Consider the following 23,260-nt stretch of genomic DNA (forward strand, 5'->3'; position numbering starts at 1 on the left):
CCTCTATTAATCTACATGCATAACATAAAAATCAGCTACATAGACTTCAGTTTTCCAGACACTAAGGATACTTTTGAACTACTGAAAACAACAAGTAAGAAGTCACTGAGCGAGGCACTTACTTGCCAAAACTACATGTTTTTTGTGGGGTATACTGTGCCCTCAATTAGAATACTAATATATCTGTAATTCGTTAAATATTAAAATAGGAAATTATTTTACAAGTGTTTTTAGGTAGTAATCACTAGCTAAAACTCAAGTTACCTCACATTCCATCCGCAGTAATGCACCAAGTAAAGGACCTCTCCACCTTCGACATCAGAATCTTTAATACTAGCTTCATACATTTTTTGATTTTTCCCTCGTCCATACCGCACTTGGACTTTCATGCCTGGTGGATAGCACTCAAACTCCTCTTCTTCATTGTTGTCGTCATCCTCTTCTTCCTCTTCCTCCTCCTCCTCTTCTGCTTCTTCATCATCTTCATCTTCCTCTTTATTCGTTTCATCTCTTGAAAGGTTTAAAAAATTGCAGTTAATAAAAGACACTTCATAAGCTTTTCAGTTCCAAACCACATAAAACGATAAAAATCGTGGCTGTGATTGTTCCGGGAACAGCAGGTTCCAAGTGTATGATATTCTCTGAGTTTCAATTTAATATTAAAAACTAAAACTGTGTAGGATGACCATGGATGGTTATAGAAAGATACATTCAGAGAAAATGAAAACGGAAAAGTAAGTGCATTAAAAGAAAATGTCCAACAGCCAGAAGAATAGAAGTTGTGTTGAATAGCAAGAAACTAGTAAGGTCGAATGTAACATTTTTCTCATGTTTTATTGTAAAAGTGTTTTACATCTCAGTTGACAAAAACAAAAATCATCACACCTAATAGCCATTTTCTGACTAAAAATTATTTTTCATTCAAATATTTCCAACCTCAGGATGTTTAAACAAAACTTTTTACTAGCCAAATGGCTAGTCTTAATAACTTTAAAATAATTCCAACTAAATTTTCAAAAGTTATACTAAATGAAATATTACTTTACCTTTCACAGGAATATCCTACTAACTTAATATTACTATCACATCAGGTTTTTTCTTTCTATTCTTCTAAACTTCAACACAATTTCTGCTCTCTCTAACACATATTTACTGCAAGTCCTCTTCTACCAATTCTCTCAACTTTAAAGTTCTGAAGAAATAGGTATATGAGAGGCCAATTCCAAATAATATGAAACTAAAAGTCATTTGCATTCTAGAAGCAGCAATGCAAACCATTCTGGTCTTCTCAATATCATGCACCTTCTAAAGCTGAGCATTCATTTTATATTAGCCACAAATCTGTATTCAACAAATTGGAGAAAATCTTAAATTATAAATCCTTCCAGGCACTAGATTTACAAAAAAAATAAATAAATTTCAATAGGAAATTCTGGACTATATTTAGTTTTAATTTGCTCTGCAATATGTCTATACTTATTACAACAGTTTTCTCTCAAAAAGAATCCATCACTTTACAGCTGACAAATGAATAAATGTCATAAAACAGAACCACAAGACAACTTAAGTAATTAAGCTTTAAAAGTTAATGGCTATTAATATTTATATAAAAAGTCTTCCTCCACTGGTAACTTGAGTTTTATATTCTTATATGCTAAAGTACCAAATGAGCCAATTTTCTCTGAAATACATCACAAAGTCTACAAAGATCCTTGAGAATTATTCCTATTTTAAAGACTCATTTACAGTCAAATAAATAGGTACTTAAAAAATTAAATGAATCAAGCTGTAATCTGAGATAAAAAATATGAACTCTGTTACTGAAAATATATTAACATTTCTACAATGAAGAAAAACTTATTAGTAAGGCTAAAATATCTAAGAAATTATCAGAAAGGGCGTTACGGATGATAAACTATTATTAACAACTTTAAGTAAATGATTTATATATACTATATATGTAGTATACATATATAAAATTAAAACAGTTAAGACTTTTTTTTGAAAGAACACTACTTGTTTAAATCATAAAAGTATACCCCTGCACATCAGGGAGAAAAGGAAGTGTATTCTGGTGGCTACAACAGAGATTGATTATGTACCAAAGAGATTTGTCATGCACCTCAGAATCATCATAAAAGAGATAAAAGATATATGAGAGATTAAAAGTCTAAAATTGTTAAAACGAAAACTAACTCTAAACTGTATCTTACATGATATAACGCACTGAGCACAACTGGTAAATGCCAATGACAGCAAGCACAACCTGACTTAAAGTGGCAGCCAGGACAATCTTTTATTTAATCTGGAATAAAAACCTAATATTCTGTATTAATTTTAAAAAGCAGTCAAAAATTAAAAATTAAAAATTCTCATTTAATGTACAACCTCAGACGCAAAGCAAATAGGAATCACTCAAATAACACACTGAATTATAGAGAAGCAAACAACACAATTACTGGTTATCAGCCAAAGCAAATATTCTCCTCCTCCTCCTCTTAGTGGCAAAATCAGAGGTAAATGCACTAAACTAAACAGAACACAGAATGCCAAGAAAGAGAGCCTTTCAAAGTATAAAATGCAGCCAGTACACAGGCTAAAAAAATTAAGTTGATGTACATATTACACACACACACATACACACAAACACAAAACACACACACACACACACGCACGCACGCACGCCCCATTAGTTAGCTTTTAGAGAACTACAGTTTGGGAAACCAAATGTATCGACCAGGAACTTTTCATCCGAACTCACAAAGAAATATCAAATTTCCCAAGTTTGATGTCATATTCCTTATTTACAATGGAACAAATTAAAAACAAAAAAACTACTTCAGTTTATTAGTACCTATTATGGGCCAGGCACTGAACCAGACATTTTACATAAATTAAATGATTCACTCTCCCATACCCGGACTATGAGGGAAGGACACTGAAAGTTCTTGGTAGCAGCTAATTACTTAGAGAAAGTTTATATACTAGAAAAATACTTATACATTAATTCTTTATAATTGTAAAAGTTTCTATTGCACTTATCTAATAAAATTCAGAGATCAGTTTTGGACATTTCTAACCTGTAAATCTTCTGAAGAACCCATAACGCTTCTAAAGCAGTCACAACAGGAAAATTTCAGTTTGTTGTATGATACATTTATAAATATCTGTGGTAAATAAAAAGGCCATATAGTTGAAAGATTTTTTAAAACTCTGCAAAATATAGTTTATACCATAAAATAAGCTGAAGTTCCACCTTGAAAATTTAAGATAACTATTAGTAACAAAGAGAAAATACAGGCTAATCACAGGGCTTTCCACACAGTAGATGCTCTGGAAATGTCTACGTATTTAAAAATTCAGCAAAAAGCTGAATCCTTACTAAATTTCTTAATAGTTAAAACAGTCTCCAAGTAGCAGCAAGAGTACTTCAAATATACATTTAACACACACGGAAATATAGCCACGTAAAATGAACAAACACTTATACTATATTCATCTAAACCCAGTTTTGTTTCGTTTTTTCATGTATATTTGCATGTTGTGGCCAAAATTTCAGAAGAACACTAAAATGAGCAGAGATTTTAGGCAAAGAGCTGAATACTTACTAAGTTTCTTAATAGTTGAAATAATTTCCAATATCAGTAAGGAGTACTTGAAATACACATTTGTACACACAGATATCTATATTACAAAGTATAATAAACACCTTTTACTATATTTATCTAAGCATGGTTTTTTCTCTTCCCTGCTTGTCTGCATGCTGTGGCCAAATTTCAGAAAAATATGAAAATGATCAAAAAAATATTTGGTTGTACTTATTTAAAAGAACCACTAACAATGGGAATATTTAGGTTTTTTAAACCTCAGACACAAAATCAGATGCCAAAGATCACCTATAAAATCCAGGGGTCCACTGTCAGTACAGAGATTACACTGCTAAATAATTCATTATCCCAAACTGACCAAAACAAGTAAATGCTACTATCACATAAAACACAACAAAACAATTCTGGCTTTTTAAAAACTAATTACTAGCACTTTTCCATTCTTATTTTTTGCTTAAAAAATGGTTACAATTCTCAAAATCTAGAGCCAACATACCATCTACAAAACACTGGAGAAGGCCATCTTCCCAAATTTATATTATCTGGTTATCCAGCAGAGGTTAAGGCAGTAAGAAGTGCGCTTCTCTAGCTCGAAATTTCATAAATTTCCATGATGAGAGCAAGAATAATGGATCAAAAATATGATCTTTTGCTACAAATTTGCATTAGTAGGGTCTCTGAAGGAGGCAAATACTATTTACATAATAAATGCAAATTTAAATCACTCATTTATTTTGTCAAATTTAGATTCATACATACACACACACATACAAAGAGCAAATTATAAGAATTCATTCAGCCAAAATGCATCTTAACCAAAAACAAATTTCTTACCCAGATTTTGCTTTTTCTTCTTCAGCTTCTACCTTTATGCTGAGGGATTCATCTATCCCAGTTGTCTCATCATCTTTATCTTCCAGATTTTCATTTTCTTCTGTTTTTTTCACATTAACCTCTTTTTCCTGATCAGACTGTGTAGGTATAGATTCTGATACATTCTTTTTACTTCCCTAGAAAAAGATCAGAGGAACTATACCAACAAAAGTAAAATTTGTCAACCTAATTCCATTATCTAATTGTTAGCATAAAAAGGTACCAACGAATACTAATATCGAGAAAGTTATTTTAAGAAACTCCTAAAACACTAGGCAAAAATAGTTAACAGCTATTTTAAACACAAAAATAGCACTTAATGAAGAAAGTGCATGAACAATAAAGTATAAAATTATATAATAAATTAACTATGTAATCTTTACAGAGGATGTAGAAAATGCACCAAAGAAGGCAAAGGACTATCAACAGTATCCTATTTACCAGAGAGGGCTGAATATTTTCCTTTCTTTCAATACCCTCTTCGGTAGGCTTTTCTTCTTTTGGTATTACATTCTCCTCCTCTTCAATCTTTATTTCTTTGATTTCTGGTTCATTTTCTTCCTTAACTTTTATGTCTTTTACATTTTCACACTCCTTACAAGGCTTGTTAACAACTTTCTCTGGCAATGCCATCTGAAATTCAATATTGGCCGACCTACAGTACTCCTCAAAACCATATAAGTATCTGGAAATATGAAAAGAAGTTACATTTGGGAAAACATTTTGAAATGTTATTGTAGAGTTGTAGTTCTTAAAATATGTGTTCGTTTCTCCTGTTTAAGTGCTCAGATATTGAGCTATGTTAATATTCAAATTTATTCTAGTTTAGTTCTTCCCAATCTTTTTTACTCAAACAGAAACATTTTTCAAAGAAAAATAAATTCATTAAAAAAAGATGCTAAAAGTGAAAAGACAGTCATCCTCTTAAATGTAGTAATTGTAACAACAGTAGCTATTAGAAGAATTAGTAATAGCATCTATTTGTTGAGCACTTCTTATATGCCAGGCACTGGACCTCTGAGTGCATGTAAAATTTCATTAACTCATCAGAGTAATCCTATGAGGCAAACAGTATCATCTCCTTTAAAAAAAGAGGAAATTGAGGCTTGAGAGAACAAATAAATGGTCCAAGGGCACAAAAAGCAAATAACCGGCAGAACCAGGACTCGAACCTGGGTTTATTTGACTTTAAAACTTTGGCATTTTAACTTCTACACATACTTTCCAAATTTACTTGGCCACAAAAACTTTCTTCACAGACACTCTCACAGATCTACTATTCATGGAATACACTCTAGAAAACGCTATTATAGAGTGATTACTCTAGTAAAACTCTGGATTTCTTCTTAGAAGAAATTACTAGCCTCAGTTATATGGTAAATTCCATCCTGCTTTCTAGGTAAAATATTGAATATAGCTATATCAAGTACACCTACTTACTTTTTATAAGCACATTTAACATTGTATCCTGCTGCTGAATTTAAGACAGGGATTCCAAGATCTTGGTAGACTTGTTTCCAAACAGCTCCGCTTTCAATCTAACAGACAGAGTGAAATGAAAACTCCCAAATTAAAAGGTGGGAATGTGATAAAAGTTTGATAAATACTATATATGTGTATATGTGTGTGTGTGTGTGTGTGTGTGTATACACACAAATATTCCTATATTTGTTGGTTCCAGTCTCAAGGAATGAAAAATATCAATCTTGATAAATTCTAAATCAAAAATCTGGTTTACAACAATGTTTTAAAGTAAGTTTTGGTATTCTAACAAATCTCAGAGAATTACAAATGTTGAAATACTAGGCCATCTGACTTTTCTTTTTTTTTGGCCGCGCAGCACAGCATGCAGGATCCCACTTCCCCAACCAGGGATCGAACCGGCGCCCCCTGCAATGGAAGCACGGAGTCTTAACCACTGGACTGCCAAGCAGTCCCCATTTGACTTTTAAAGAAACCCTGCTATATATAATAAATAAGAAAACATCCATATTCCTAAATCAAAATCTTAATGAAAAGACAGAGATAAAAAATTTTTAATGATGTATGATTTCCCATAAAATATATAAGATAATAAATCAAAGCAATTTGATGAATCTTAGTAATGCAGAATACTTTTTTTTCCTCCAGAATAGTCTTAACTGGATGGGCACCATACATCATGGCAACCTTAAGATAATTTCTTCAGTTCAACAAAGATCTTCTGCATATATACGCAAATAATGTTTTCTACATATATAAGGCACAGTGGTAGAGATTAAGGATATAAAGAATATTAAGACAGATCCCTTATAGTCTAATGGAAAAGAGACAGAGAAAGAAAGAATTTCCACTAATATGGTTGTGTTATAACTCAGGTAGTTTATGAAAGTTTGACAAATTTAACAGTAAATCAGAAAGCTCATTTTTTAAAATCTTTAATTAAATTTAAATTTGGACTGAGGAAGCTAGCTGTTTCTAACTTGTACTCTCCATTTTCTTTTCCTTTTATTCTTAGGTTTTTATTAATAGACAATTTTAGATAATTTTTAGATGAGAAAACATGTATGAAAAACATGTTTCACTTTTGATCGTAATACTTACATTATCAAATCCTCCAAGTTTGTGTACAAGTCTGAATAACTTAAAGAGATTCAAATTTCGATATCCAAGTACAGGTCGCTTGTTAATGGGTGTGCCTATTAAAGGAAACACGAAATATATTAGAACCATGCTATATTTTTAACTTAAACTTTGAAAAGATTCACACATTACCACCAAATATACATAGTGCAAAGTCTGTATATATGAGGGAAAAAAATCCCTTGTTAATCAAAAACATGATATCTAGTACTTAAACCCATTTCATTAAAATTTTTTTTTTCCTATATCAGATTTTTGAAACCTTATTTATATGATTTCATTCAACTTTCATTCCCCTGATGAGCAAAAGAATAAATACTAAATGAAGCAAAACAGAATACCAACAAAAATTTTTTAAAATCAGGGTAACAAGGTTTGGTAGAACTGAAAAAAGTTTTGAGATAATTGATGGGCAACTGCGTCACAATGAGAGTTATCTTTATGATACTTCCTTTGTATTTTACTAATTTTCTACTATTCTAAAGAATAATTCTAGAATAAAGCTATAGTGTTGTTTATTCTAACATGTGAAAAATGAAAATGTAGAAGGACACTAAAACTATCAAACTGTTAGGATGTGGTAGAGAAAACAACAGGATAGAGATACAAAACTTACTGCCCTTTCCAAAAAACATACGACTGGCATAATCACATTTTTCACTCTTTTCTAGTATTAGATTTTATTCATTTTCTTCACTTTTTTATTTATCTTACACAAAAAAGCTTAAGAAATAGCCTGCCTTCTTAGGCCAAGCCTCCATTCATACAAATAAATAATATAGGAATCAAGGACATTTTATATTGAAGAATAAAAAGATACCCACATTGTAGTAGCCACTATGATTTATGAGAGCAAAAAGAAGACCAAGCCAGTTTCTACTCATCAACAATACAAAACTGGATTAAAAAAACATTAATTCACAGAGCACAGTAGCACTTTCAAGTATTATTCATTCATTTTGTCCTTCTCCTTAAGCTAGAAAGCTTTCTGCCTCTCACCACTCCTTTTCTAGCATCTTCCCAGGAAAGGAGAAACTATACTCTGAACAGCAGATAAGAAAGAGAGTAACAGGGCCATAGTTACCGGTGGACTACATCATCACTGCAAATTAAAAGTTATTGCTAGGTATCCATTCCTCTTTCCCCCAATGCTCTTATTTCTTAAACCACAAAAGCAGATTCGATAAGTTAAGCCCAGGCTCACCTTGAGACTTGGTCACCTTTCTCTATGGATGGTTTAATTCTGTTCTTAGTTCTATGTGGCTAGGTTATAAGAAGACTTATAAGGCCCATCTTAGAATGTGTGCTCTCTCTCTCTCTCTCTCTCTCTCTCTCTCTCGCTCACTCACATACACAAACATACACACATGCTGGGAATAGCAAACAGTGATTTTAGAGAAGAGGCTTTTCTACAGGCATGTATGTAGGCTCAAGTAAAATGGTACTCTGATTCCCATTCTGCTACTGTTTCCTAGTGTAAGAGTTCTTTGGGGGGGGGGGTTTCCATAAATGAGTGGGGGGACAGACAGGACAGAATACAGTAATTTATGGGTCCATGGCCATAATATCCATCAAAATACTGTCAAATTCCATATTCCACTTCCTATGTGACAGACACTATACTAGGATGCTGGTGATTGGAAATCAAAAAGATAGCCATGATTACCAGTGACATGCAGCTTAATAAACAGAATTCTTATTTTAAGATATTAATTATCTGATACCTACATTCATGATGAATAAAAGAAAAAACACTCACCTCTATCTTCCATAAATTTGTACAACTGTTGAAGAAAGTTCTCCCTTTCCTCTGGAAATGGTTCTATTTCTTCCTAATTTTAGTCACAGAAGAATAGAATATTATTTTCCTCAGTTAAGCATTTTACTAACACAAGTAGATTTCCTACCAACAGCAAAGACTAATACTAGAATATTTCAAAGGCTTTTTACCAAATTAAAATTATTTCTTAACACTAAGCTATTCAAAACCAGAAAGCCTGAACATTTTATGCTTTACAGAGAAATATGTCCTAAAAGGTATCTCAATAGTGACAATTCCAAATGTAAATGCTCATGTAAGAAATGAGACCAGCAAAATGATTCACGAACTTTTTACCAGATCAGAGATCTAGTCTTTCATCAGGGTCATAGGCTCAAGAAGACCTACTCTCACTTATATTAAATTGGGTCAGGGTTCACCATCAAAACTAACTCTATTATTGCTCCTCAAGGAACTAAACAAGTGTGGGTCCCATTAACTGCAACTACAATTATCCTTCATTATATACGGCCCCACTGTATAGTGCTTCGAGCTTATAAAATCAGTAAAGTGGGGAACAAACTTGATCTACAATACCTGAAGATTCAGACTTAGGGAAATCTTCAAGTAATAAAATAGTTCCCCGATTTATCAATTACAAGGGAGGGACTAGCTTCTTGCTGCTGTGGCCAGGGGCTGTGGCAGTAGGGAGCTGGTCCTGAAGCAACCTGCAAGGAGCAGGGTAGTAGGTGAGATGGAAGAACTCATCAATTCAGTGACTATCAAGCCATTCAACAAACATTTAATGAGCACCGGTAAGTGTAGGCACTACGCAAGGTGCTGAGTCAAATAAAAGAGAAAAAAGTGATGGCACCTGCCATTACAGAACATGATCAGGAGTAACCGCAGAGGAAGTGATTCAAAACATACACCTAGGCTTTACAGTTACTCTGGCTGAAACAAATGTAGTCCTAATAGTAAAAGTCAGGAGCATACTTTTCAACTGGTAGTCTAAATAAATCATTTTAGTTTTAAAAATCATGAGCCTAAAGCCACTGTTTGAGTGAGATTTGCCTCTTTATTTTATAAGCTAGCAGAAAAAAGGAAGGAAGTTAAAACAACAAAAACTCATGTTGATAAACTATTATGCTTGCTAATTAGAAGAGAAGAATCAACGACAATTATTAGTTTGCTCAGGATAAATCTGTATTTCTCAACTTAAACATGGTCCACATACACTGGATTGTGGTAAGGTAGTAGATATTATCTTAAATGCCCCCAAGGTACAATATTTGACTTACATAAACTGTCAAATGTATTCCTGTTGCAACAAAATTTAAGTGAAGTTTGTATTTAACTTAAAAAAAAATGTTTAAACTGGAAACCAGATCTGCTTATACAAAAACATTTGTAAAACATAAATCTAAGTGACAGAAGTTTTGATAACTAATACTTATTGATCATCTGTTACACATTACACACTACGACAGAGTACAAGTAAGACAGAGTCCCTACCGTTGAGGAGCTTACAGATTAGTAGGAGAGAAAACAAATAGAAAATAAATGTATGTACACGTATATATGTAGGCAAAAATTTCTACAAGGAATAGTAGTAGTTTAGATTAGCAAATCAAGTGATTAACTTTTCCTAAGGTGAGGAAGGTGATAGTTCTCAGAAAGTTTCCCTTTACAGAGGGGACATGTCAGTAGGATTTAAAAAACCGAACAGGACTGTGTCAGGCTGATGGGGGGAGGGCACTGTAGGCAGAGGTATTGGTTTGTGCAGAGGTGAGTAGAAACGAGCTATGTAATTTGATGTTGCTGCAACATAATGTTCATAAGTAGAAGTGTAGGGAGTTAGTTCCCTGGCAGTCCAGTGGTTAGGACTCAGCACATTCACTTCTGTGGCCTGGGTTCAATCCCTGGTCAGGGAACTAAGATCCCGCAAGATGCACCACGCAGCAACCCCCCCACCCCCCCCAAAAAAAGGAGGAGTGTATACCAAGGGAAGTAATATAAAAAAAGGCAGGGGTGGGACTACAAAGGGAGGTTCTAAAAGCGAAGCTTGATTTTCAGAGTGATAAGAAGCAACTGCAGAGGTTTTAAGCAAGGAACTGATGGCTCCGAGCACTTTAAATAAAAGGCAGTGGGGAAGAAGACTGAAGCCTGGGAAACTCTTACACCACACACTGTCATAGATCACTATATTATAAAACATAAACTCTAAAACAATCTTATTTCATTACTAGTTGCTTACTACAGTTAAATGGCAGAATTCCATAACTTACCTAAAATATTACATATTGACATTAACTTATCTTTGTTTCCTAGAAACATTAAATACAATTCACTTCATGGCCACGTACTGCAGCTTCACTATCTGCACCATTCCCCCAATAACTTTGATAAAGTTTTCCAACAAACCATTAAAGAGCACAGTGGTGTAATGTCACTGGTAATATTATGAGCATCTTTTCCCAGTACTTGTCATTGCTAGACCTAAAGTAACAGCTACAATAAAATCTAAATTTAGCTCCTTGATCCATATAAATTGACAGATGTCTTATTTATGATCTAATTAGAACTATCTACCCACTTGTATTAGATAAAGTCATTTAAGATTCTCTGAATCAAAGAGATATTAATCTTTACTTTTTTTGCTATTTATTCCTTTAATACTAGATGGAAGACATATTTTACACTTTACTAGGTATTTTAATAAAATATGCAGATGTAAACATACTATGAGGTGACAGCTGTCTACATGATGGTAAAAAGCATATGAAAGTAGAGTTTTCCTATATTAGGTAGGGATTTCCTTAACCACCTGATAAACAAAAAGCACAGTAAGATTAGGAAACACTTTTTTCCCTTTTTATTTTTTTAATTGAAGTATAGACGACATACAATATTATATTAATTTCAGGTGTATAACATATTGATTCGACACATACATTATGGACTGAAGATTAAGAAATATTTTTGAGGTTACTGAGATAACTATACTTAATATTTTTAATTTCACAAGACCATATTTCTGTTTTAAGGTAAGCAAGCAAACTACCTGATTACGATGAATATCACAAGCACAACTGTATTATGAAATACTTCTAATGCTAAAAATATTTAAGCGATTGATGACTTTAGCCAAATCCCAATGCACAAAGGAAGCACGCGTCCTTCACTTGAAAAGGCGTGAACCATGTTTACTCACCTCCTCTTCACTGCTGTTGTCCTCCTTTGCTTTTTCATCATCTTCCTCCTCCTCTTCTTCCTCTGCTTCACTGCTAGAACTATCTTCTTTCAATTCAGTCTTCCAGTTAGCAGGAATAGTTCTACTTTTGTGAAATTCAAGTGCCTGATCAAAGGCTGGAAAGAGACCATAAACTATATCAACTGGAGAAATTAAGACAACTGATTTGTCTAAAACTACTAACAGGATAGAGAAATAAAAAACTACTGTGCTGCCACCACTGGCATTTATGAAGTGTTTGCTATGAGCTAGGCACTGTGCTAACTGTTTTCCCATGCAGCAACTCATTTAATCTTAACAATCTTAGGCATTAGGCACCCACCCATTTTATAGATGGCAAAACTGCTACCATTTGAAGGTGACTTAGGTTCAAACAAAGACAAGAGAAAAGGGGCAGTTTTCTTCTTTTAAATGAAAATTAAGAGTGTCTAGTAAAAAAACACTTTAAGATAGGTAAATCTTTAATTGTTTTATCAAAAAAAAAGAGATTATTAAACAGTATTATATACCAGGCACAGAGTCATTGTAATAACACACAATACCTGAAAATATACTATAAATATGTCCTCTACATTTTTCGTTAAGCCTGAATTAAAGTTATATTAACAATTAGCTTAAACCAAAATTAGCTAGACAGTTATTCTCACTTTATAATACATGGAAATAAATTCTAAACCATAAATTCTTGATGATTTTTAACCAGTCTACATAGCATATTATTTGATTCAGTGAACACGGTCAAAGAAAAAATAAACAGCTATTTATAATGCCAAAAATCAAGTAAGAGATGCAATTATCACGTATTCCTTAATAAAATAGAACTACGGTTATAAGAAATGCCAAATCAAAATTACTTTGATTCCTGTTTCTACCATCCTCAGGAACTAATATTTTATTTACTAGGCAAAAGTCAGACTACAGTAACAGCTGATGATATTTTTCTTTCCCATTTTTAGATTATTGTCCCAATTATAAGCTAAAAAAAAGAAAAAGAATACCTATGATAACAAAAGGCACGTGGGTTTACAAAAGTATAAGTCACATAGAACCAAATGTAACTTCAAAGACTTAAAAAAAATTTTAAGACCAAAAGAATATTTAATCTTCAAAAATACTTTTTACTTTTTTTTTTTTGGCCATGCCACGCAACTTGCAGGATCTCAGTTCCCCAACCAGGGATCGAACCCGGGCCCCAGCAGTGAAAGCTCCAGAGTCCTAACCACTGGACCGCCAGGGAATTCCCCATCAGTTTTTAAATTAACTATAATTTGTTCCAAGATTATCCTTACCTTGTTTTAATACAGCATCAGGCTTTGGTGCAGTGTCGCTAGTAATTTCATGGACATCCTTTCTTGGTACTGAAGTACTATATTATTTTTTTAATTTTAAAGGAAAAAACCCACAAAAATACAACAGAGATTAATTAAGAGTCCAATTACCTACCACAGAAAGATACTGAAAACATGGGAATACTGACATTTACAATGAAAATGATTGCATACAGGGTTGCAAGTCCCAAATAAAATGCTAGGCAGGATGTTAAAATATGTAATCATCTACAGAAGGACCCCACCTTAAGAGATGTTTTATAAACAACAAGGTATTCTCAAATATCAGAGGACTTAGCTAAATGCAATACTAAAAATACTGAAACACTGAAAATAATAAATTAAAATGTTTGGATAGCAGAATGCATCAATCCAATAAAAAATAAGTTAAATAGCAAGAATTGGTCATCATCTTAGGATAAGCACAAGAAATTACTAAATTTAAGACTGGAAGAACATGTACTATTTTATAATGTAAAATGTAACAATTTTTTCTTAAACTGAATTCTAGGTTCACAAGCAAACTTCTAATATATAATTTAAGGTTTTTCATGGAACTTAGCAACCATAAGGAGGGGTTGGATGCAAGCAACTGGGAGAGGTTCATTCTATCATATACATCATATATATTTCCTGTTTTACACTAATAAATCATCATTCATCTTTTCTGCACTTGGTTTGTCTCAACCAACCCACAAAAGCCTAAAAACTATTCCAAATACATTTTTCAGCCTGCTTTTTTGAACTTTTTATTTAAAAATTTCAAATATATACAAAAGTAGACAGAACAGTACAATGAAGTCCCACATATCCATTACCCAACTACAATAATCATTAGCTCAGAGTCACTGTTTCATTTATACCCCTACCTACCACCTCCCACCCCAACTGGATTATTTTGAAGCAAATCCCAGACATACATTATATAATTTAATTTATAATATTTCATTACGGAGCTTTAAAAGAAAATTCTTTTAAAAATATAACCATATCACTATCACACATTTAAAAATTCACAGTAATTTCTTAATATCATCAAACCAGTATTCAATTTCAATGTTCAAATTTCTCTGATTATCTCCATTTTGTGAAAGTGAGTTTCATATAGATTGTTTTTAAAAATCACATTTCAGAACTTGAAAACCCGAACACCAATCTTAAAGCATGATGATTCTTTTAAAGTATAGTCACCCAATAAGGCAAAATATAAAATACATGGATTTTCTAGTCACACAATTCTTCAAGAAAGAAAAAAATATAGTTTTTCAGTTCCAGAAAAGTTCTACATGAAAGGTCACTTTCTTAATACTTAACATACATTTATAGTAACTCACTTTAATCCTCAGCCCTACTGCAGAAGTCACATGTTACACAACAGGGTAACACTAACCCGTGTAGACATAATTAAAAATGAGAGAAGATCCTAATTAGACATTCAAAAACAATAAATATATCAATATCAATCAAGTCTTAGATGTGGTAGATATATCGAATTTTCCTCAATAAATCATCAGCTATTACACAGGCAAATACTGACAAATTAGACAGCACTTAGAGTCTAGTTTAGAAAAGACCAAATGAACAAGAAAAGACATATCATAAGACTACTATACTTAATGATAATACGAAAAATGATCATACTCTGAAACATTCCGTATGATGAGAAGGAAAAGCATAAGGTCATTGGAAATAACTAATTTCTAATTTACCATCCCAATCTGGAAAAACAGCATATTTTTCATACCAAGTGAATTATACTTACAATTTGCCATCTTTGAAAGATCGAACAAGAATATTGTCTTTTTTCACAGCAATTTCATCACTACAATCAGGACAAACCACCTTTTAAAAAAAGTGTGAAACTATTATAACTAAAAGCACATTTATAGATAGTTATATAAGTATCAATTATTTAAATCCTTTTCAAAATAGTTTCAGCTTAAAATTTAAAAACTAATTTTAGTTTGAGGGTAAACAGCTACACACACATGTGGGAACACACACAAGTAATTTTAAGTTTATCCTTCCAGCTCTCTGGATTATCCACATTGTTTTCTGACACAGGCACGGTGCTGAGAGCAGAACTGTGGCTATGACTAGACTGAAGCTGTGGACCAAGTCTAGGCAGAAATAGAAAGCTGGAATGAGAGTAGCTCAGGGGTGGAAAAAGAGGGAGAGCTAGTCCTAACAAAGGATCTGCAGCAGGGCTAAGAGAACAGCAGGGACCAAAATGGGATCAGATATCAGAACCTTAATCAGAGCAGTCTCTATCTTAAAAAAGACAGAGATGACGTTCTACTGATTATTTACATTTAAATATACACGTTAACACATGCTAAAATTTCTCCATAATACTACCCACTCTAAAAAGTAAGCATTTTAAACTGGGTACCTTCCTGGAGTCTGTATAAGATTTATTATGAACAAAATAAAATATTTATTTTATTTGAAGTCATCTCAACTATTATTTAAAGTAAGGATAAAGCATGCCTTCCCAAAGGTAATACTAACGTTAAGACACCTATAAATTTTTATTATTTTAATCCCGAGATAGCCCACTATATATACCAAGAACAATAGTGTAGTTATAGTTTTTAATGAAAAATGGGCTAAGTATGACAGATTTGTTTTAAGGACTGTCTCATTAGCTCTGAAAAATGACACAATAGTACATAAAGGCATGTATTCTCACCACAGGTTTGAGAGGAGTGAGAAACAGGTAAGTTCTAGTTCAGTCTTTAAAAGGTTAACAATTTCCATAATTGTAACTGCACTGCATTAAGCGTTGCTTAAATGTTGATGGCATTATGAAATAATTCACTCATGAAAGTCTTTTACATGCATTAGCATCTACGAAAACTTTCCTATCATTTCAAAAAAGTCCAGAAGTAAGTACTTAATACCTGTTCATTCATTCATCCAGCCACTCTACAAATATTAACTATTTCATCAAAGTACCGTACTGGACCACAGAGGCCTAATCAGTCACCGTTCCTCCCCACAGTGAGCTTGTAGTCTAGCTGGAAAGACAAGCACTAAACAAGTAAGTGCACATTTATTTAACTGCTATTGTGATAAGTCCTTATCTAGGTGGTCAGGGACCAGTTTCTTGAGGACACAACATTTCAGCTCCGCTCTGAAAGCTGAGCAGGAACTGGCTTGACGAAGGGTGTACGTGTGCACACGTGTGTGCCACAGGGCTGCGCTGCACGCAGAGGAAACAATTACGCGAAGGGCCTGACACAGCAAGCAGTGGAGCCCCTTCTAGGACGCAAAAGGTCAATGTAGCTAACGTTCTGCCTGGGCTAAATGAGTGAGGTAAGCAGAGCTCAGATTTGTCAATCTTGTAGGCCATGTTAATTCTGAGGATAAAATCTAAACTCTTCAAGGGGAGGATCCAAAGCAAGATAATGTCATAATAGAATTGCCTTTTAAAAGATTACTTTGACTGTCATAAAGAAAATGGACCAGAGAAGGACAAGAGTTGGAAGAGATGAAGCTACTGCAAATCTTCCAGGTGAGAGATGGTGACCTGGATGTAAACTGGTGCTGATGGCAAATTAGAGGAACAAGAAATATTAGAGATAATTAGGGAAGTGGAGAGATGACAGAGAAAAGGATGCTTACACTTCTGCCTCGTGCAAATGGTGTCATTCACAGGGAGAGGAAACAACGGAGAAGGGTCATGTTTGGGAATAAGGGAGGAGAGAATAAATTTAGCTTTAGTCTTATTAAATTTTGAGGTGACTAAAGGGCAGCCAAGTGGAGATAATGATAGATAGATACCCAGGTCCAGAGCTCAGAGTAGGGGTCTGAACTCTAAGCTGTAAACTTGGGAGTAAACAGTCTAAATATCAGGGCTCTAAAACTGTGAGCCAAAATCACACATTTTTTTCTTTCTCACGAGCTTAGGATTTTGAAAACCATACACGTGACAGCTTTGGCCAGTGCTGACGATGGCGTGTAAGTGGGTTCACTCTCCATTCTGTTACAGGAACTACAATCCACATTTTATCCCATTCACCCATGCATGTGATTTTCTTTGGTCCCTAAGACATTTCAGTTTATTATCTCTGCAACCAATGCTATAAAAGGGGATGAGATCACCCTAAAGAGAATACAATGTGATATATTCTGAACCTTGAACAACAACATTTAAAGCTTGGTTAGAGGAGAAACAGTGAAGGAAACTAAAAAAGAGGACTGCGTGAGTCAGGGAAGCTAAGATTTCCTCCCCTTAAAATGGGGGTAAATACCACTTATGTCTCAGCCTCAATTAGGATTAAATGAGACCATGTGCTTACATGAACAAGCTAGCACAGTGCCTGGCCAGGGAAAGTGCTCAAAACATGGTGGCTATTAATAGTTCCTAGAAGTATGCAATTGTTCTCTAACATGATGTTACCAAGCACTTGTTAAAATTTACTCAATTTATAAACACTAATTTTAAAAATAGAAATGCAAATACTGTTTATGTGACTATGTCAAGATTGTTTGACTCAAAACACAATTTCACACTCTAGTTGACAAAAATTATTTATCACTTTCCAAAAGATCTCAAATTTGTGGGGAGGATAATATGTATCACTAATGCTAAGATTTTTAAAATAATGATAAAATCGTTGACTAAGCAGATTACTAACCTTTCAGTATTGTATATCTTTAAATATTTTTCTCATCATCAAGGAAACTATTTAGAAATTATGATGAGAGAATCTTAAATTAATACTGAAAATACTAAAGTGCAAATTTTAATGTTCCTTTTGTTTTAGAAAAAGACACACAATGCTCTTTTAAAACATGTTTTCAAAAGAAATTCTTCCAAAGAATCTTAGTGCTTTAGGAAAAAAGAAATGATCACATACACTGACACTTAAGTTTTTAGCTTGCCATTAACCCAAAGCTTGACAAGTTACTTAACCCTTCTAACACTCAGTTTCCTTATCTCTAAATGAGGATAAATAATACATACCTCATAATCAGCATAAAGACCTTAGCACAATCCTTACACATAACAGGCATCCAATAAATGGATAGATGGATATATGCAGAAGTACAAACGTATCATAAAGTATTTAAATTTATTAAAATAATTGCCCTCATCAGTTTTAATTATAACTGTAAGAGTTGACAATTATTGGGCACTTATTTTGTGCAAAACACTTAACACTCGGGATAAAGAATACAAAGTGTTTACCAAAAAGGATGAAAAATTGACATCATTTGTAGACAACAGTAGAAAACAAGATTCTGTTCTTCTTTTGCAGCCTTTTGCATGGTAGATTTAGAAGTTTTAAAAGTTTGCATGAGGAATTTTTCACCCAAAATTGAGCAGTATAACATACCTAGCCTCTAAAATTATCATGATTTTCATCCTTTCTCGGATGACTGCAGGAGTTCTTTGTACTCAGAAATAACTTTCAAAGTAATTTTGTGTGACCTGAATGATGCTAAAACCATTTCCCCATTTTGTACCTATGAAAAAACACTAGTAAGAAAATCAACTGTTTTCTTCATGAACTTATATAGTTGAAAATTAAACTCTTTCATACTGAAGTTACTCACCAATGCAGGAAACCACAGTGCTTTCTTTTTATCCAAACTAACGTAATCTACACATACAACTTTTCCTAGCAGCTCATCAATCTGTTTCCTATCATCCTCATCTTCATCACTGGAGGATGAAGAAGACTCTTCCTCTGGTCTAGGGAAAGAAAAAAAAATGAAATATTTGTATTTTATCTTCACAAAGAATAAGCACACCAAGCTGATGAAAACAGGTATTCTAGAAATCTTACCCCGTTTCCTACAACCTACAGAATGGCTAATTTAAATTTTTAAATAATTTTCTAAATTTCTAAAGAATAATTTTAAAAAGGTTATCATTAGAGGAAAGCAATCCATTTTCCTAAAAATCTTCTGGATTTATTTAGTGCTATTTTAAAAGATTAAGGGAAAAATCAGAACAGAATAACACTGGTCCCCAAATTATCAAAAAGCTAAAGGCTCCATATGAAGCATCCCAGTACTGCACTAAAATATACTAGATCCTCCTCTCAAATTAAAGGAATTCTGGAGGTGGTAGTTTTACACTCCCAGTACAAAGCTAATTTTATTTATTTATTTATTTTGGCCACACCACACGGCTTATGGGATCTTCAGTTCCCCAACCAGGGAACTGAACCCGGGCCACCACAGTGAGAGCACTGGAGTCCTAACCACTGGACCGCCAGGGAATTCCTCCAAAGCTAATTTTAAAAAGGGGAAGGCAGATCTTTATTAATGGGGGTCAGGCTGGGGAGAGGAAACACTCTGGTAAGAGAGCACCACTGCTGTCTTTAATAACAAATATACACAAACTACATATTCCTAAGATGCACAATATGGTTCTTTTGTATTATGCTAAAAATTCCTTTCAGTTACATTGTATACTGGACTAGTAAGTTAGAAAAAAGAAAAAGGAACTATCCAAAACCATCCATCTGATGTTAGAGGAAAATATAGTAAAAAGGAAAACAAAAACAAAAACAAATTCTGAAGCTGGTTCCCAGAAAGCCCACAATTAGGGGTAAAGAAAACAGATTCTAATAACTGTGCTCAAAATGCCCAGTGACCTAACTGTAGTGACCTAAATGGGAAGGAAATCCAAAAAAGAGGGGACATATGTATGCGTATAGCTGAGTCACTTTGCTGTACAGTAGAAACACAACACTGTAAAGCAACTATACTCCAATAAAAATTAAATGAGCTTTATGAATCAAAAAAAAAAAAAATGCCCAGAATAAGTAATGATACTAAGAATGCTGAATAGACTGCAAGAGAATGAGAAATATAATAAAATAAAAATGATATTTTTATAAAATAAAACAGGATAACAATATAAATGTCATCCTTTTATATTTATATATTCCAATGTATTCCAATATATATTTATATATTCCAACGTAAATATAAAGGAAGCAAAACCTATTATAATACTATTAAACATTTTAGAGTGATAGGGGGAATATCACTATCTAATTTCAGTGATCACTCAATTAACCCAAAAATTGTCCCCTGATAAAAAAACAAAGCAGGGCTTCCCTGGTGGTGCAGTGGTTAAAAATCCACCTTCCAACGCAGGGGACATGGGTTCGAGCCCTGGTCCGGGAAGATCCCACATGCCGCGGAGCAACTAAGCCCGTGTGCCACAACTACTGAGCCCACGTGCCACAACTACTGAAGCCCGTGTGCCTAGAGCCCGTGCTCTGCAACAAGAGAAGCCACCACAATGAGAAGCCCGTGCACTGCAACGAAGAGTAGCCCCCGCTCACCGCAACTAGAGAAAGCCCACGCACAGCAACGAAGACCCAACGCAGCCAAAAACAATTAATAAAATAAATAAATTTAAAAAAAAACAACCAAATCTTCAAAATTTGCTACTGAGTAGAACTACTGTACTTCAAATGGCACTTAAAGCAGTTTAACCCTTACTTAGAAAGTAGGTAATAGGTAGCAGGAAAAACCAACATACCTTCATATTAGCTGAGCATAAAACCTTACAAATTGGCACAAAGCTTGGGATAATAATGACAGACTTCACAAGTCTGATTTCTACTTGATTAGAAGAACTTCTCAAGGACAACACAACCAAACTTAAAACCATAATTACTGCTTTTGTCAAAGGAGTCACAGAAGACTCATTCAGCTGGGGTTTTATGGACACTCTTTATGCCATTATCATTAGCAAGACAGAAAGTCACAATGTCACAAATAACATTAATCAAATCTGTAAAACATAGAAAGAGAAAACTGGGCTTTACTTGGCTAACAAAGTCATCTGCAACAGTAAAGAAAATTCTAATTTCTTTCATAAGACTTAACAAACGTGAAGACTCCAGACACAAGAAAGTTACATATATAGAAATGTAAACTGACCGGCTACATAAAACATCCGTCCACCTCACAGCATGTCCAGACTCCACTCCAAAACCACTCCCCGCTCGTGGACTAGATTTCCTCCTCCCTCTCACCTACTCAGGCCTTTATTCCAGCAATGCTCGCTTCTCTCTCCTGTATCAATTTTTCTGCCTCTACTAGATTGAGTCCTACCAGTATAGTGTTATTTCTAAGAAAATGCTGTTACTTCTCCCACTTAAAAAAAACAGAAGATCCCCTGACCTCACTTTCTCCACCAACTACTCCTCCCCTTGCCAGAGAAAACAGCCTAGAATGCTTTATCCCCAGACATGTGGAAACTTTTTCACCTCCTCTAAGTGTCTGTTCAAATGTCACCTCAATTACGTTACTCTGATCACCTTATTCAAATTTATAACCTGCCCATCCCAATCCCCCCGCCCAACCTTACTCTTATTATTTCCACAGCACTTACAAATCTATCATACTACATAATTTACTTAATTCTTCTGTTTTCTTCTGTATTGTCCATCTCCCCGCATACGAGAGAATGTAAGCTCTAAAGGCAGAGGGGTTTTTTTGGCCACACTGCAGGGCATGTGGGATCTTAGTTCCCCAACCAGATATCAAACCCATGCCCCCTGCAGTGGAAGCGCAGAGTTTTAACTCCTAGACCGCCAGGGAGGTGCCCCGGAGATTTTATAAATGCCTGTTTTGTTCACTGATATATCCCAAGTACCTGAACAGTGCTCGGCACAGTGCAGATGCTCAATAAATATTTGTTGACTAAGTAAATTAACTGAATAGGTTTATTTCTTTTTACTGTGGTACTTCTGATTTCTATTTCTCCTGAAATCGCAAAATGTATACAATCAGTATAATGTATACAACCAGTATTAACCATACCATTATACCTAAGGCTCCTTTTAACTTTACCTTTTAGTGGAGTTTAGCCAGGAAATTGTTTACGTAAGACTAGTACTCAATAAACTGATATACTAAAATAAATGAGCATCAGAAATATGTTAAGGGAGCAAAGATAGAACAAGCAGAGAGTCTGCTTGGTGTTTATTCCCCTCTGACACTGTTGCTTCTCTGGTACCAGGTATGTGTTTATCGAGCCACAACAAAATAATATACTGTCTCTGAAATAACGTCTGATGATGCCACTGGAAACAAAGCTAATTACATGAGAATGTTTACCAAACAAACTAACAGCTAGACACTTAAAGCTGATCACATATCACTATTAACTGTAAATTAATTGTAAATCAAGTAAGAAGAACTTTAGACAAGACACTTGCCAAAGAATATCAAATGATGAGGTACAAATATAAAATTGAGCCAGAAGCTGCAGAGGCTCAATCTCTGAAATGCAATTCGGACTTTAATGATCCTTATTCTTTCAAACAACTAACTCACAGTTTCAAATTTTGTACAGTAACTTAAAAATCTGTATTAGTAGGGGCTTCCCTGGTGGCGCAGTGGTTAAGAATCCACCTGCCAATGCAGGGGACACGGGTTCGAGCCCTGGTCTGGGAAGATCCCACATGCCGCGGAGCAACTAAGCCCGTGCACCACAACTACTGAGCCTGCGCTCTAGAGCCCGCGAGCCACAACTACTGAGCCCACGTGCCACAACTACTGAAGCCCACGTGCCTAGAGCCCGTGCTCCGCAACGAGAAGCCACCGCAATGAGAAGCCCGCGCACCGCAACGAAGAGTAGCCCCTGCTCTCCACAATCAGAGAAAAGCCCATGCACAGCAACGAAGACCCAATGTAGCCAAAAACAATAAATAAATTAAATAAATATATTTTTAAAAAAAAATCTGTATTAGTCAGTATCAGGAAGACTGAAAACGTGTAGCTTCTTAGAGATTAAAACATATAGAACATAAGAACATGTACAGACTTACTAAAA

General features: G+C 34.3%; 1 protein-coding gene across 4 annotated transcripts in view; it reads right to left on the reverse strand.

Moving 5' to 3' along the window:
• Positions 1-23,260, reverse strand: part of ARID4B (AT-rich interaction domain 4B) — a 126,617-nt gene that overhangs the window by 35,006 nt on the left and 68,351 nt on the right. For 2 of the 4 annotated variants that reach the window (XM_059900449.1, XM_059900450.1), the window contains exons 8-17: positions 19,009-19,147; positions 15,206-15,285; positions 13,405-13,481; positions 12,077-12,231; positions 8,863-8,935; positions 7,065-7,159; positions 5,922-6,019; positions 4,923-5,166; positions 4,443-4,618; positions 265-510 (exon numbers count right to left, since the gene is read on the reverse strand). In XM_059900449.1, coding sequence (XP_059756432.1) covers positions 265-510; positions 4,443-4,618; positions 4,923-5,166; positions 5,922-6,019; positions 7,065-7,159; positions 8,863-8,935; positions 12,077-12,231; positions 13,405-13,481; positions 15,206-15,285; positions 19,009-19,147 — 1,383 coding nt within the window. The remainder of the gene's footprint in view (positions 1-264; positions 511-4,442; positions 4,619-4,922; positions 5,167-5,921; positions 6,020-7,064; positions 7,160-8,862; positions 8,936-12,076; positions 12,232-13,404; positions 13,482-15,205; positions 15,286-19,008; positions 19,148-23,260) is intronic. The other 2 variants (XM_059900451.1, XM_059900452.1) reach the window with 2 other exon arrangements.

Source organism: Balaenoptera ricei, chromosome 16 (genome assembly GCF_028023285.1).
Source record: "Balaenoptera ricei isolate mBalRic1 chromosome 16, mBalRic1.hap2, whole genome shotgun sequence".
Taxonomy (NCBI): domain Eukaryota; kingdom Metazoa; phylum Chordata; class Mammalia; order Artiodactyla; family Balaenopteridae; genus Balaenoptera; species Balaenoptera ricei.